We start from the raw sequence: 15781 nt of genomic DNA on the forward strand, positions 1-15781 counted from the left end.
AGTTCCTTGAGGGCCGTCTTGGTGTCTGCTTGAGGGGGAATGTACACAGAAGTGACGATAACTGATGAGAATTCTCTTGGGAGATAATATGGCCAGCATTTGATTGTAAGGAATTCTAGGTCGATTGAGCAGAAGGACTTGAGTTCCTGTATGTTGTTATGATTACACCATTAGTCGTTAATCATGAAGCATACACCCCCGCTCTTCCTCTTCCCAGAGAGGAGTTTATCTCCACAGTTTTTATGAGAGTAAAGTTAAATACCATACAACAAAAAAATCACGACAGCTGTGATGGAAACAGGAAGTTTCGGTACAATTTCATAAATGCTGACAGATCATTTGTTCATTTGACATGGTGGGATCTTTTTGTGTCCGTAAAATGAATTATGCGAGAAATGGCTGGCGGAAATGCCTTTATGCGCAAATATTGATATAATAACGATCAAAGTAAACTTGGAGTCGCGATGATATGGTGTGGGGTCCCACTACAACTCGGGAGACCATGCAGTTTATTAGGCTTCAGATGAAATAAATTATGATGAACTTCACAGGGTGGTGAAAGTGCAGGGTGATCTTGATGCTCCTTTCCAATAAATATTGATGGTCTTGTTCTGGGGACACAATGCTTGACTGCCGTTTGAAAAATAAACATAATAATATTTGACAAATTATCCATAATAATCTCATCATGTAGACTAGCCTACCCACACAGCCTGGTCCTCTGTAGCTCAGTTGGTTGAGCATTGTGCTTGCCATGCCAGGATAGTGTGTTAGATTCCTGGGACCACCAGTAGGTAAAATGTATACACGCGTGACTGTAAATTGCTTTGGATAAAAGCATCTGCCGAATGGCATATATTAGTATCTGCGAGCTGTTGGCTAGAGTGCTCGTGCCAAGACCAGAGTAGACACATTTGCTATTTAATGCAACAGTTTTTGTGACAAAACTAGTTGAAAATGCGATGGAAAAACATTGAACTTCAGAATTTTTTTCGGGACATGAAAACTTGAGCAAAAAAGTACATTTTGTGTGCACTACGTCATCGAGTCCGTTTGATGGAAACCCACCCAAGGTGGAAAAATGTGTAGATTTTCTTTGTGCGGATTTTCAAATATTTGCATGGAAATCTGTCCCCAAATGGATGGAATCCTAGCTAGTGTCTACAAAAAAGCTCAATCCAGACTACACTTTTGAAGGAAGTTTGGATATTTTAATCTATGTGACAAAATCCTTTGCATGTTCTAGAGCAGCGTCGTGGCTAGCGTGGTGAGCTATGCCATTGTATTCTGGAAAGGGAACTTAGCCTCCCTGTAGCTCAGTTGGTAGAGCATGGTGTTTGCAACGCCGGAGTTGTGGGTTCGATTCCCACGGGGGGCCAGCACAGAAAAAAAAAATTATGAAATGAAATGTATGCATTCACTACTGTAAGTCGCTCTGGATAAGAGCGTCTGCTAAATGACTAAAATGTAAAAAAAAAAAAAATGTAAAATGTTAAATAAGCTTGACAAAATCATCAAGAAAGCCAGTGCTACAATTGGCTGCAGTCTGGAATCAATGCAGGACATGTTCATAAAAAGGCTGAGAGCAAAGGCACACATGATCACGGACAATGACACACACCCACTCTACAGCACTGTAATGCAGCAGAGGAGGAGCTTCAGTAGCAGGCTCATCCCGCCCAGAAGCTGCACAGAGAGCTTACCCACAGCCATGAGGCTTTTTAATGTGTAATTATTAACTGATTTATGTATTCTTAATATGAATGTTGCTGTTGCTTGTTTCCCCAAGGTAGGATAGACAACAACATTTCTTACCTCATTTTAATCAGACTCTACTACTAAGACGCAGGTGCCTTCACATGTATCTTATTATGTGTTTCTTATCATGTGTTTGCCATTGATACGTGTCTTGTCCTTATTGATGATGCTGAGTGATTAAACAATTTTCCAAGTTGGGATCAATAAAGTTATATTCTTCTCTCTACTCTCTACACCCTCAATTTGGACAAAATAGTCCTAATCATTGACCGATGGGCCATGGCATACCTACCTACATGAGTGCAAATCTTCTGTATACGGTATCTCAAGGGGATGGCTGACCAGGAATCCCATGTGAAGCTGTAAGTTAATTAAGTGTTGGAGCAGATGGTGGAAGCGTGGTCTGGACATAATGAGATGCAGGGATGGGGAGGTGGACTGGACGTTGTGGTTGGACAGCTGTGGGGGTCTTGTGAGGTGACCAGTATCCCAGCAGTCCCCTGGAGCAAGGTTTTGCTTTAACCTGCAGTCCAGAATCCTGATTAACAATAATCTAAATGCTACTTTTTCTGGCCCAGATTCATTATTATTATAATTTTTTTTAATTCAGGGGGTAGATCAGCTTCAATAGTGCAGATAGATTGTAGATTCCAATCCAACAAATATATATATTTTTAAATATATATATATATATATAATATATATTATATATATATATATATATATATACCACCCCTCTCCTAATTGGAGTAAACTAATGGACAACAACACTTAGGCTTCTACTTCCAGCTTATACACAATGTATTTTACAATAGTTAACTTCTGATTGTTTTTAATCACATCCTTCAGCTTCCATACACCCCTTACATCTATCTCTGAAGCCCATCCAGTTTGATTCTATTTTGCCATATATTTTTAACTGTGCTGTTTCACAAAGGTTCTGAACCTATATATATATTGTAAGGACACAGTATATTTTACATTAGTTATCTTGTTGTTTTTAATCCCACCCTTCAGCTCCACTCAACCCCTCCCATCTATCTCTTATCACCATCCATTTTTGATTTCTATTTGCCATATATTTTTCAACTGTGCTGTGATGTTTCACAAAAGTTTCATTAGTATTAATTACATGGCTTTGCTTTTCCTCTCTGGATTCTATGTGGACTAACTTTCGATCCATTCAATGTGGATTCATGAAGTCTCTCTAATACTGAAAGTTTTATCTGTTGATTAATTTTAACCATTAAGGTATCCTTGGTTGAACTCCATTCACTGTCATTTTTGGATGTTGGCAGTTGATCTCTGCCTAATAAAACAATAAACACCTGTTGCTTTGCCAGAGGTTTCCTGTCAGCCAGCCTCTCAGAGACCTCATTCAAACTGCCAGTTTGTCCTTGTGTCGACAAATAAGAGACCAACAATTGTGGCATCACCAAAACAAGGCAAGAGGTGCGGGGCACAACACAGACTATCGTTAGAAAGTTGCAAAAACAAGTTCCATGTTTAGGTGCTACACTTTTTGAAGCTCATCCCAAAGAGATGATCCATGCTAGCATGCTACCACGTGTGAAGAAAAGGCCAAGGCCAGTTGAGGCTGGTGCTCGGGGTCAGGAAGAGGTCAAGTTCAATGAGGTGACGGTGTACCTGGTGGAAAGGAAGATGGGCAGCAGTAGAAGGAGCTTTCTGACCAGCCTGGCCAGGTCAAAAGGCTTTAGAGTGGAATATGTCCTCAGGTAAGCCAACTAGCCCATTCTCTTTCTCAAGTCAAATAGATTCTCTTATTGTTTTTCCTTAGTGATCAAATAAAGGGATTGATCATGTTATGGTAGGCCCTATGTGATTGTTTGCCATAAGTTCCTGGTCATAGTTTTGCTGCTCTATGTCTGATTGTGAGAAGTTTCTTGGTTCCAAGTGAGGACATTGTGCATTTAGCAGAGAGCAAAGATTATCACCTGATCCCATATAATCCCATAACTTGCATAACATATGTTTAACAAGACTTCTGATGCAAGAGAACCTACACAGACGGAATCGCCCACCAGCTACCACACCATAGTCTGTTTAATAGAGCACCTAGCCACACGTTCATTTAAGGCTGCTTATACTGTTCCTCCATACCCCTCTCCATGCGAATAAGGATCCATTGTGCCATAGCTGGGTGGCAGAGAAAAACTGAGCTGATCGAGCTCAGCCAGGCAGACCCAGCTGTATGGGCCTGCCTGAGGGGCACCGGTGGGAGTAGCTGAGCTGGGAGGCTGTAGAACAGAGCTGCTGCCAACGCCGCAACGAGCCAGGCTGGGGCTGATGGCAGCATTCCCAGAAACACAGCTTGAACGCTCCTACGGTTACACTTGGCTTGATACAATTGTTTGAAACAAACCACAAACAGTGTGTTTGGTGTGTGTGTGTGTGTGTGTGTGTGTGTGTGTGTGTGTGTGTGTGTGTGTGTGTGTGTGTGTGTGTGTGTGTGTGTGTGTGTGTGTGTGCATGCCTCAAACTGACATTCTGCCTAGCAGACTATTTGATATCAGCTGCAACCATACATTTTTTTATATAGATACTGAACAAAAATATAAACGCAACATGCAGCAATTTTAACAATTTTACTGAGTTACAGTTTATATAAGGAAATCAGTCAATTGAAAGGAATTCATTAGGCCCTAATCTATGGATTTCACATGACTGGGCAGGGGAGCAGCCATGGGTGGGCCTGGGAAGGTGGTAGGCCAACCACTTGTGAGCCAGGCCCACCCACTGGGGAGCCGGCCCAGTCAATCAGAATTAGTTTTCCCCACAAAAGGGCTTTATTACAGTCAAAAATACTCCTGTCGTTAGCTGTACAGGTGGCTGGTCTCAGATGATCCCGCAGGTGAAGAAGCCGGATGTTGAGGTCCTGGACTGGCGTGGTTACACGTGGTCTGCGGTTGTGAGGCTTGTTGGAAGTAATGCCAATTTCTCTAAAATGATATTGGAGAGAAAACAACGTTCAATTCTCTGGCAAAACTTGAGACATCTGTGGCTTTCTGTTGTATGACAAAACTGAACATTTTAGAGTGGCCTTTTATTGTCCCCAGCACAAGGTGCACCTGTGGAATGATCATGGTGTTTAATCAGCTTCTTGATATGCCCCACCTGTCATGTGGATGGATTCTTTTGGCAAAGGAGAAATGCTCACTAACAGGGATGTAAACACATTTTTTGCACAACATTTGAGAGAAATAAGCTTTTTGTTCGTATGGAACTTGTCTGGTATCTTTTATTTCAGCTCATGAAACACGGGACCAACACTCTACATGTTGCGTTTATATATTTGTTCAGTATATTTAACATCATGTAAAATGTATTTCAAATACATTTTAAAATGTATGTAATACTTGAAACTGTATTCCAGAGATAAATATACCGTGCCTTCGGAAAGTATTCAGACCCCTTGACTTTTTCCACATTCTGTTACGTTACAGCCTTATTCTAAAATGGATTTAAAAAAAATCCTAGGCAATCTACACACAATAAATCATAATGACAAACCGAAAATATATTTTTTAACATTTTTGAAAATGTATTTGAAAAAAAAGAGAACTTATTTACATAAGTATTCATACCTTTTGCTATGAGACTCGAAATTGAGCTCAGGTGCATCCTGTTTCCATTGATCATCCTTGAGATGTTTCTACAACTTTATTGGAGTCCACCTGTGCTAAATCCAATTAATTGGACATGATTTGGAAAGGCACACACACCTGTTATATTATGTCCCACAGTTGACAGTGCATGTGTAACAGTGTAGGTTCCGTCCCTCTCTTCGCCCCAACCCGGGCTCGAACCAGGGACCCTTGCACGCATCAACAACTGACACCCACCGAAGCATCGTTACCCATCGCGCCACAAGAGCCACGGCCCTTGCAACGCAAGGGGCAACCCTACTTCAAGTCTCAGAGCGGGTGACGTCACCGATTGAAACGCTATTAGTGCGCACCACCGCTAACTAACTAGCCATTTCACATCGGTTACACTCACCCCCCCTTTGACCTCCTCCTTTTCCGCAGCAACCAACGATCCGGGTCAACAGCATCAATGTAACAGTGTAGGTTCCGTCCCTCTCTTCGCCCCAACCTGGGCTCGAACCAGGGACCCTTGCACACATCAACAACTGACACCCCACGAAGCATCGTTACCCATCGCGCCACAAAAGCCACGGCCCTTGCAACGCAAGGGGCAACCCTACTTCAAGTCTCAGAGCGAGTGACGTCACCGATTGAAACGCTATTAGCGCGCACCACCGCTAACTAACTAGCCATTTCACATCGGTTACACTCACCCCCCCTTTGACCTCCTCCTTTTCCGCAGCAACCAATGATCCGGGTCACGGCACCAATGTAACAGTGTAGGTTCCGTCCCTCTCTTCGCCCCAACCCAGGCTCAAACCAGGGACCCTTGCACGCATCAACAACTGACACCCACCGAAGCATCGTTACCCATCGCGCCACAAGAGCCACGGCCCTTGCAACGCAAGGGGCAACCCTACTTCAAGTCTCAGAGCGGGTGACGTCACCGATTGAAACGCTATTAGCGCGCACCACCGCTAACTAACTAGCCATTTCACATCGGTTACACATGTCAGAGCAAAAACCATGACATGAGGTCAAAGGAATTGTAAGTAGAGCTCTGAGACAGGATTGTGTCGAGGCACAGATCTGGGGAAGGGTACAAAAAAAATTCTGCAGAATTGAAGGTCCCCAAGAACACAGTGGCCTACATCATTCTTAAATGGAAGAAGTTTTGAACCACCAAGATTATTCCTAGAGCTGGCTACCCGGCCAATCTGAGCAACCGGGGGAGAAGGGCGCTGGTTAGGGAGGTGACCTAGAACATGATGGTCACTCTGACAGAGCTCCAGAGTTCCTCTGTGGAGATGGGAGAACCTTCCAGAAGGACAACCATCTCTGCAGCACTCCACCAATCAAGTCTTTATGGTAGAGAGGCCAGATGGAAGCCACTCCTCAGTAAAAGGCACATGACAGCCCCCTTGGAGTTTGCCAAAAGGCACCTAAAGGACTCTCAGACCATGAGAAACAAGATTGTCTGGTCTGATGAAACCAAGATTGAACTCTTTGACCTGAAGGCCAAGCGTCACATCTGGAGGAAACCTGGCACCATCCCTACGGTGAAGCATGGTGGTGGCAGCATCATGCTGTGGAGATGTTTTTCAGTGGCAGGGACTGGGAGACTAGTCAGGATTGAGGGAAATATGAACGGAGCAAAGTACAGAGAGATCCTTCATGAAAACCTGCTCCAGAGTGCTCAAGACCTCAAACTGGGGTGAAGGCTGACCTTCCAACATGACAACGATCCTAAGTACACAGCCAAGAAAACACAGGAGTGGCTTCGGGGCAAGTCTCTGAATGTCCTTGCTCGTTGACCCTCCGGAGAACCTTGAACGGCCCCACAAACTGGAGGCTCAGGCTGAGTGGGAGGTTCCTGGTAGAGAGCCAGACACGATTCCCAGGATGGAACATGGAAGTCTTACTGCGGTGGTGCTCTGCCTTCTCCTTCTGATGGTGGACGGCTCACTGGAGTCTCACTTGGGCCTTGCTCCACACTTCTTCTGCACGCCTGAACCATACATCCCCCATGGGAGCTTCGGTCTGGCCTGGGGTCCACACAGCCAGGGCCAGCTGAAAACCCAGAACACACTGGAAGGCAGTCAGCCCTGTGGAAGAGTGACGTAATGAATTCTGGGCATACTCCGCCCATGGAAGGAATCGGGCCCACTCTCCCTGCCCGCCCTGGCAGTAACTCCGCAGGAACCTCCCCAGCTCCTGGTTCATCCTCTCCACCTGCCCGTTAGACTGAGGCCTATACCTGGAAGTGAGGCTGACTGTGACCCAGAGCTTCTCTATAAAGGCCCTCTATACTTGTGATGTGAATTGGGTGCCATGGTTGGACACAATGTCCTACGGAAGGCAATAATGCCGGAAGACCTGCTGTAATAGTGCCTCAGCGACCTGGAGAGTAGTAGGGAGACCAGCGAGAGGGATGAGATGACAGGATTTGGAAAATCTATCCACAACCACCAAAATGTTGGTGAAACCATCAGAGGAGGGGAGATCAGTGACAAAGTCAATGGATAGATGAGACCAGGGACGCTGAGGCACGGGAAGGAGTTTCCTTGCTGGAGCGTGCCGGGGGGATTTGGTTTGAGCACATACGGAACAAGAGTTGACGTAGCGAATAACGTCATGCGCCAAGGTAGGCCACCGATACTTCTCGGAGACAGATTGAGTAGCACGAAAAATACCTGGATGTCCAGCAACGGCGCAGATTCAGCCTCCTCGCTGTCCGTATGTACTCCCGGTTCCGATGGTCGGTGAGGATGACGAATGGGTCCTTGGCGCCCTCCAGCCAGTGTCTCCACTCCTCTAATGTCAACTTCACCGCCAACGTCGCAATTCCTCTCTGTAGGGGACAGTTGCTTAGAGTAATACGCACATGGATACAATTTTTGTGGATTACCTTGTCGTTGAGACAGGACAGCCCCCACGCCCACCTCTGAAGCGTCCACCTCCACCACAAAGGGTATTGTGGGATCTGGGTGTTTGAGCAATGGGGTGGAGGTCAAACGTCCCTTCAGTAGGCGAAAGGCCTTGTCAGCTGCTTGACTCCACACCAACCTTCTGGGACCACTCTTGAGGAGAGAGGTGAGAGGAGCGGCGATGGAACTAAAGTTCCTGATGAAATGGCGGTAGAAGTTGGCAAACCCCAAAAATCGTTGTAACCGCTTTATGGTGGTTGGGACTGGCCATGTCCTGACCGCATCAACCTTCTTGACATCCATCTTCACTCATTGCGGGCTGACTTGGTAGCCTAGGAAGGAGACAGCCTCCTGATGAAACTGGCACTTCTCAGCCTTGACAAACCGTTAGTTAGCCAGTAGGCGTTCCTGAACTACTCGGACATGAGCGATGTGATCCTCCAAGGTAGCCGAGTAGACCACGATGTTGGCGTCCGAGCATGTCCCAGAATACCTCATTGATGAATGCCTGTAACACTGACAGAGCATTAGCTAAGCCAAATAGCATCACCAAGTACTCGTAGTGACCAGACATCGTACTAAAAGCTGTCTTCCATTCATCCCCCCTCCCGGATGTGGATGAGATTGTATGCACTCTGCAGGTCCAATTTAGTGAAGAACTGGGCCCTGCAGAGCTGTTGGCTGCCGGCACCAATGGGAAAGGGTAATGGTACTTGGTGGTGATCTTACTGAGTCCTCTGTAATCAATACACGGACGAAACGCTCCATCCTTCTTGCCCATGAATAAGAAGCCTGCAGACAAAGGAGAAGTGGACGTGCCGATGAAACCTTGTTGGAGCGCCTCATGGATGTGCTCCATGGCCTTGGTTTCAGCCACCGACAGAGGGTAGATGCATCTGTACAGGGGCTCAGAGCCTGCAAGCAGGTCGATAGCACAGTCCCAGGGGCGATGAGGAGGGAGACAGGTGGCGCGGGTTTTGGAAAATACCTCCCGCAGGTCCTGGTATGCCTCCGGGATGTTGGACTGAAGGGCAACCACAGGACTCTCAACTGACGTGGAACCACAGGGGACGGGAAAGCAGGTCCTCCGGCATTCGGGTGCCCAGTCCGTGATTTTCATCCTCAACCATGAGATGGTGGGATTAGGGCATTGAAGCCAAGGGAGGCTGAGGATGATCTTGTGAGCTGGTGCACTGGTGATGAAGAAGGGAATATTCTCCTGATGGATGGACTCCATGGTGAGGCTGAGGGGTTTGGTGATGTGTGTGATGTCCCGGAACCTAATGGCCGATTATCGAGGGCTTGAACCGGGAAAGGAGAAGAGAGCTGGTATGAGGTGATGTTAAGAGAGGAGACAAGGGTCTGGTCAATAAAGTTCCCTGCGGCACCGGAATCCACTAACACTATAGAAACAGTACACATTAGGGAAAGTCAACTAGTGTGATAACCTCTCTAGGGTCGGCGGGACGAAATCGTCCCACCTACGTAACAGCCAGTGGAATCCTGTGGCGCGTTATTCAAATACCTTAGAAATGCTATTACTTCAATTTCTCAAACATATGACTATTTTACACCATTTTAAAGACAAGACTCTCGTTAATCTAACCACACTGTCCGATTTCAAAAAAGCTTTACAACGAAAGCAAAACATTAGATTATGTCAGCAGAGTACCCAGCCAGAAATAATCAGACACCCATTTTTCAAGCTAGCATATAATGTCACATAAACCCAGAAGACAGCTAAATGCAGCACTAACCTTTGATGATCTTCATCAGATGACAACCCTAGGACATTATGTTATACAATACATGCATGTTTTGTTCAATCAAGTTCATATTTATATCAAAAACCAGCTTTTTACATTAGCATGTGACGTTCAGAACTAGCATACCCCCCGCAAACTTCCGGTGAATTTACAAAAAATTTACTAAATTACTCACGATAAACGTTCACAAAAAGCATAACAATTATTTTAAGAATTATAGATACAGAACTCCTCTATGCACTCGATATGTCCGATTTTAAAATAGCTTTTCGGTGAAAGCACATTTTGCAAAATTCTCAGTAGATAGCCCGGCATCACAGGGCTAGCTATTTAGACACCCGGCAAGTTTAGCACTCACCAAAGTCCGATTTACTATAAGAAAAATGTTATTACCTTTGGTGTTCTTCGTCAGAATGCACTCGCAGGACTTCTACTTCAATAACAAATGTTGGTTTGGTTCAAAATAATCCATAGTTATATCCAAATTGCGGCGTTTTGTTCGTGCGTTCAAGACACTATCCGAATGGTAAAGAAGGGTGACGAGCACGACGCATTTCGTGACAAAAAAATTCTAAATATTCCATTACCGTACTTCGAAGCATGTCAACCGCTGTTTAAAATAAATTTTTATGCCATTTTTCTCGTAAAAAAGCGATAATATTCCGACCGGGAATCTGCGTTTAGGTAAAAAGACGAAAGAAAAGAAAGCATGGGGTCGACTCTTGCACACGCCTAAGCCCATTGTCCTCTGATCGGCCACTTGCCAAAGGCGATAATGTGTTTCAGCCAGAGGCTGCCTCGATATCATTCAGCTTTTTCCCGGGTTCTGAGAGCCTATGGGAGCCGTAGGAAGTGTCACGTTACAGCAAAGATCCTCAGTCTTCAATAAACAGAGACAAGAAGCTCAAGGAATAGTCAGAGAGGTCACTTCCTGTAAGGAATCTTCTCAGGTTTTTGCCTGCCATATGAGTTCTGTTATACTCACAGACACCATTCAAACAGTTTTAGAAACTTTAGGGTGTTTTCTATCCAAAGCCAATAATTATATGCATATTCTAGTTTCTGGGCAGTAGTAATAACCAGATTAAATCGGGTACGTTTTTTTATCCGGCCGTGTAAATACTGCCCCCTACCCCCAACAGGATAAACACCAAAAAGGGTTTGGCAGAAAGTGATGAAGAGGGGATATTCACACCTGACCAAGGAGGTGGAACATCACATGACAGTCCCTCAGTTTTCGTGGATCCCGAGTTGGGACGTACCGGACGCTGCTGGAGCTGGTGACCTCCTTGACCAGAATGACCCCTTTCCTCCATGGGTTCAGGCTCTAATCCAAAGTGTTCACTGAGGGAGGGAGAACAGCGATGAGAGTGCTTACACTCCCGAAGTAGGTTATGCAGACAGATGGCCATCCAATGAGTATGTCCAAGGAGAGGTTGTCGTCTCGACAAGCCAGTTCCATTTGGACCTCCTTGTGCAGTCCTCTTCTGAATAGCGTTCGAAGCGCCGGCTCATTCCATCATCTGGATGCTGCTACGATCCGGAAAGTGAGCGTGTACTCGGCAGCAGTCTGGTCTTCCTTCTGTAGTTGGCGTTGGCTCTCAACCTCTCTCTGCCCTCCGGTGGATGATCGAAGATACCTCTGAACAGAGCCATGAACCCCTCATGTGAATCCAGCTCCTCCTCTCCTTTCTCCCAGATGGCCGTGGCCCATTCCAATGCCCGCCCAGTCAGCAGAGAAATAACTGTGGCAACCTTGGACCTCTCGGTGGTGGGGGCTCCCATCTGGTGCGCAAAGTAGAGGGAGCACTGCAGTAGGAAGCCACAGCATTTAGATGGGGTGCCATCATATTTATCTGTGCTGAGTCGACTGGTGGCAGAGTATCCTCTGCTAGTTGAAGGCAACGCCTCAAGCAGTTTTGAAGATTTCTCATTAAGAAATGCTAGCGCCATAACTGAAGCCAAACGAGAGTTGTCTTGGGGGTGTGGTTTTATGTGGGTGTGTTCTGTTTGCATATTGTACCCTGGTAGGTTTTAGTTGCACAATTTTACATTTAGCTAAGTTGTTTGATGCAGTATTTCTCAAGTAAAAAAATTTGCATGAAAAACTAGTAAGTGCGAGAAAGTCTGGCTGCGTACTCAGGACTGATTTCTGAGATACATAACATGTCTACAACTTCATCATCTGCAAGCTGTCAAACTATTGAAATAAAGCAAGCTAAACAAGCTAAACACTGTTTATCAGTGCCCCAAATCACTTGCTAGCTAGCTAAGTTCCAACTCTGTGTTTGTCAATGAAGATAGCAAGTAGTAGCTAGCAGGCACATTGTGCAGCCAGGCCACACTCGTCTAATCAAGTCACTGGCGAGTGGCGACGTGCCATTTAGTTTTTTTACAACTTTCTCACTATCTATTACCAGAGTGTGAGTCTGTCTGGCAGTGTTTAATAGGGAATCATGTTACAAAATTGCTTGCGTGGGAGACACATGCAAGATTGTTCACGAATGGGTTTTGGAATATTAACAAGTTGCAGTTGGGATACAAGTGCGCTCTGATCAGCTCAATTCTCATTTTGACCAAAAAAGTGGCAGATTCGAGTGATTGACACTATCAAACACATCAGCAAATGACCATTCCATAAAGGGCTTAGGGCAAAGGGTTATTTCAGCATAACATTGCGATGTGTTGTTTTATGTAAACAAGTCTGAGGCGCTGCGTATTGGGCAAGTCTATCTCACTGTCTGGAGTTTCTGGCTGCTATGATTGAATAGAGTGTGCGCAGCGGATCAATCAGCACAGCTGCTTCTCTCATGTTAGTGGGGACTGGGCAAGTAGGCATGATAGTAATCCATAGCCAACCATCCAATAAGTCATGATGAACTCACTTACAAATCTCAGTTTTGGACGAGACTGATCTATTTACACTATTTACACTCCTCTCACTGTCAACCGGGTTTTATTTCCACAAACTTAACATGTGTAAATATTTGTATGAACATAACAAGATTCAACAACTGAGACATAAACTGAACAAATTCCACAGACATGTGACTAACAGAAATAGAATAATGTGTCCCTGAACAAAATGGGGGTCAAAATCAAAAGTAACAGTCGGAATCTGGCGTGGCCACCAGCTGCATTAAGTACTGCAGTGCATCTCCTCCTCATGGATGGCACCAGATTTGCCAGTTCTTTCTGTGAGATGTTACCCCACTCTTCCACCAAGGCACCTGCAAGTTCCCAGACATTTCTGGAGGGAATGGCCCTAGCCCTCACCCTCCGATCCAACAGGTCCCAGACATGCTCAATGGGACTGAGATCCAGGCTCTTCGCTGGCCATGGCAGAACACTGATATTCCTGTCTTGCAGGAAATCACGCACAGAACGAGCAGTATGGCTGGTGGCATTGTCATGCTGGAGGGTCATGTCAGGAGGAGACAGCAGGAAGGGTACCACATGAGGGAGGAGGATGCCTTCCCTGTAAAGCACAGCATTGCGATTGCCTGCAATGACAACAAGCTCAGTCCGATGATGCTGGGACACACCGCCCCAGACGATGACGGACACTCCACCTCCAAATCGATCCCGCCCCAGAGTACAGGCCTCGGTGTAACGCTCATTCCTTCTGCGATACACGCAAATCCGACCTTCACCCCTGGTGAGACAAAACTGCGACTTGTCAGAGAAAAGCACTTTTTGCCAGTGCTGTGTGGTCCAGTGACGATGGGTTTGTGCCCATAGGCGACATTGTTGCCGGTGATGTCTGGTGAGGACCTGCCTTACAACAGGCCTACAAGCCCTCAGTCCAGCCTCTCTCAGCCTATTGCGAACAGTCTGAGCACTGATAGAGGGATTGTGCGTTCCTGGTGTAACTTGGGCAGTTGTTGTTGCCATCCTGTACCTGTCCCGCAGGTGTGATGTTCGGATGTACCAATCCTGTGCAGGTGTTGCTACACGTGGTCTGCCACTGCGAGGATGATCAGCTGTCCGTCCTGTTTCCCTGTAGCTCTGTCTTAGGCGTCTCACAGACGGACATTGCAATTTATTGCCCTGGCCACATCTGCAGTCCTCATGCCTCCTTGCAGCATACCTAAGGCACATTCACACAGATGAGCAGGGACCCTGGGCATCTTTCTTTTGGTGTATTCAGAGTCAGTAGAAAGACCTTTTTAGTGTCCTAAGTTTTCATAACTGTGACCTTAATTGCCTACCGTCTGTAAGCTGTTAGTGTCTTAATAACGACCGTTCCACGGGTGCATGTTCATTAATTGTTTGTGGTTCATTGAACAAGCATGGGAAACAGTGTTTAAACTCTTTACAATGAAGATCTGTGAAGTTATTTGGATTTTTCCTAATTATCTTTGAAAGACAGGGTCCTGAAAAAGGGACGTTTCTTTTTTTTTGCTGTAGATGGAAAAAAGCTGCCCTTGAAACAGTCTTGATATGTTTGTCAAAAGAGAGATCAGCGTCCAGAGTAACGCCAAGGTCCTTTACAGTCTTATTTGAGACGATTGTACAACCATCAAGATTAATTGTCAGATTCAACAGAAGATCTCTTTGTTTCTTGGGACCTAGAACTAGTATCTCTCTTTTGTCCGAGTTTAAAAGTACAACATTTGCCGACATCCACTTCCTTATGTCTAAAACACAGGCTTCCAGGGAGGGGAATTTTGGGGCTTCACTATGTTTCATCGAAATGTACAGCTGTGTGCCGTCCGCAAAGCAGTGAAAGTTAACATTATGTTTCCGAATGACATCACCAAGAGGTAAAATATATAGTGAAAACAATAGTGGTCCTAAAACGGAGCCTTGCGGAACACCGAAATGTATGTTGCTCTGTCAGAGGACAAACCATCCACAGAGACAAACTGATATCTTTCCGACAGACAATATCTAAACCATGCCAGAATATTTTGGGGATTATGGCTAGACAGCCATTTTTACATCTTGCCATAGAATTTCAGGCAGATTTAAGTCAAAACTGTAAATTGGCCATTTAGGAACATTCACTGTCTTATTGGTAAGCAACTCCAGTGTAGATTTGGCCTTGTGTTCTAGGTTATTGACATACTGAAAGGTGAATTCCTCTCCTGGTGTCTGGTATAAAGCAGACTGAAGCAGGTTTTGCTCTAGGATTTTGCCTGTGCTTAGCCCTATCCCGTTTCTTTTTATCCTGTATTTTCCGATGTCAAGCGTACCCATACCATGACGCAGCCACCTCCATGCTTGAAAATAAGTAGGCAGTTACTCAGTAATGTGTTGTGTTGGATTTGCCCCAAACCGAGGAACATACAGATAGGTTCCTAGCCCTGAACATAGGACTTTGCATTTAGGCCAAAAAGTGTATTCCTTTGCCATGTTTTTTTGCAGTATTACTTTAGTGCCTTGTTGCATGTTTTGGAATATTTTGTATATTTGTGTTCTTCTTTTCACTCTGTCATTTAGGTCATTATTGTGAAGTCACTACAATGTTGTTGATCCGTCCTCAACCCTCTCCCATCACAGCCATTTAACTCTGTAGATGTTTAAAATCACCAATGTCCTCATTATAACATCACTGAGCAGTTTCATTCCTGTCCTGCTGCTCGGAGTGGTTTTATTTGGCCTCCCAAGTTTCCTGGGAAAAATTATAAAAACAAACAAAGAATTGTTGAATTTTCATTGTTGGACATCCATTCTCAATAATACACGGTGACCATTTTTGTGCCAGAACTCTCCACAC

At 45.3% G+C, this 15781-nt stretch overlaps 1 protein-coding gene across 1 annotated transcript in view; it reads left to right on the forward strand.

Annotated features, from left to right (window-relative positions):
- Positions 1–3144: 3144 nt before the first annotated feature.
- Positions 3145–15781, forward strand: part of LOC106576788 (DNA nucleotidylexotransferase) — a 175079-nt gene continuing 162442 nt past the window's right edge. The window contains exon 1 of the mRNA XM_082964711.1: positions 3145–3494. Coding sequence (XP_082820837.1) covers positions 3301–3494 — 194 coding nt within the window. The 5' untranslated portion in view covers positions 3145–3300. The remainder of the gene's footprint in view (positions 3495–15781) is intronic.

This window comes from Salmo salar, chromosome 18 (assembly GCF_965601325.2).
Source record: "Salmo salar chromosome 18, fSalSal1, whole genome shotgun sequence".
Taxonomy (NCBI): domain Eukaryota; kingdom Metazoa; phylum Chordata; class Actinopteri; order Salmoniformes; family Salmonidae; genus Salmo; species Salmo salar.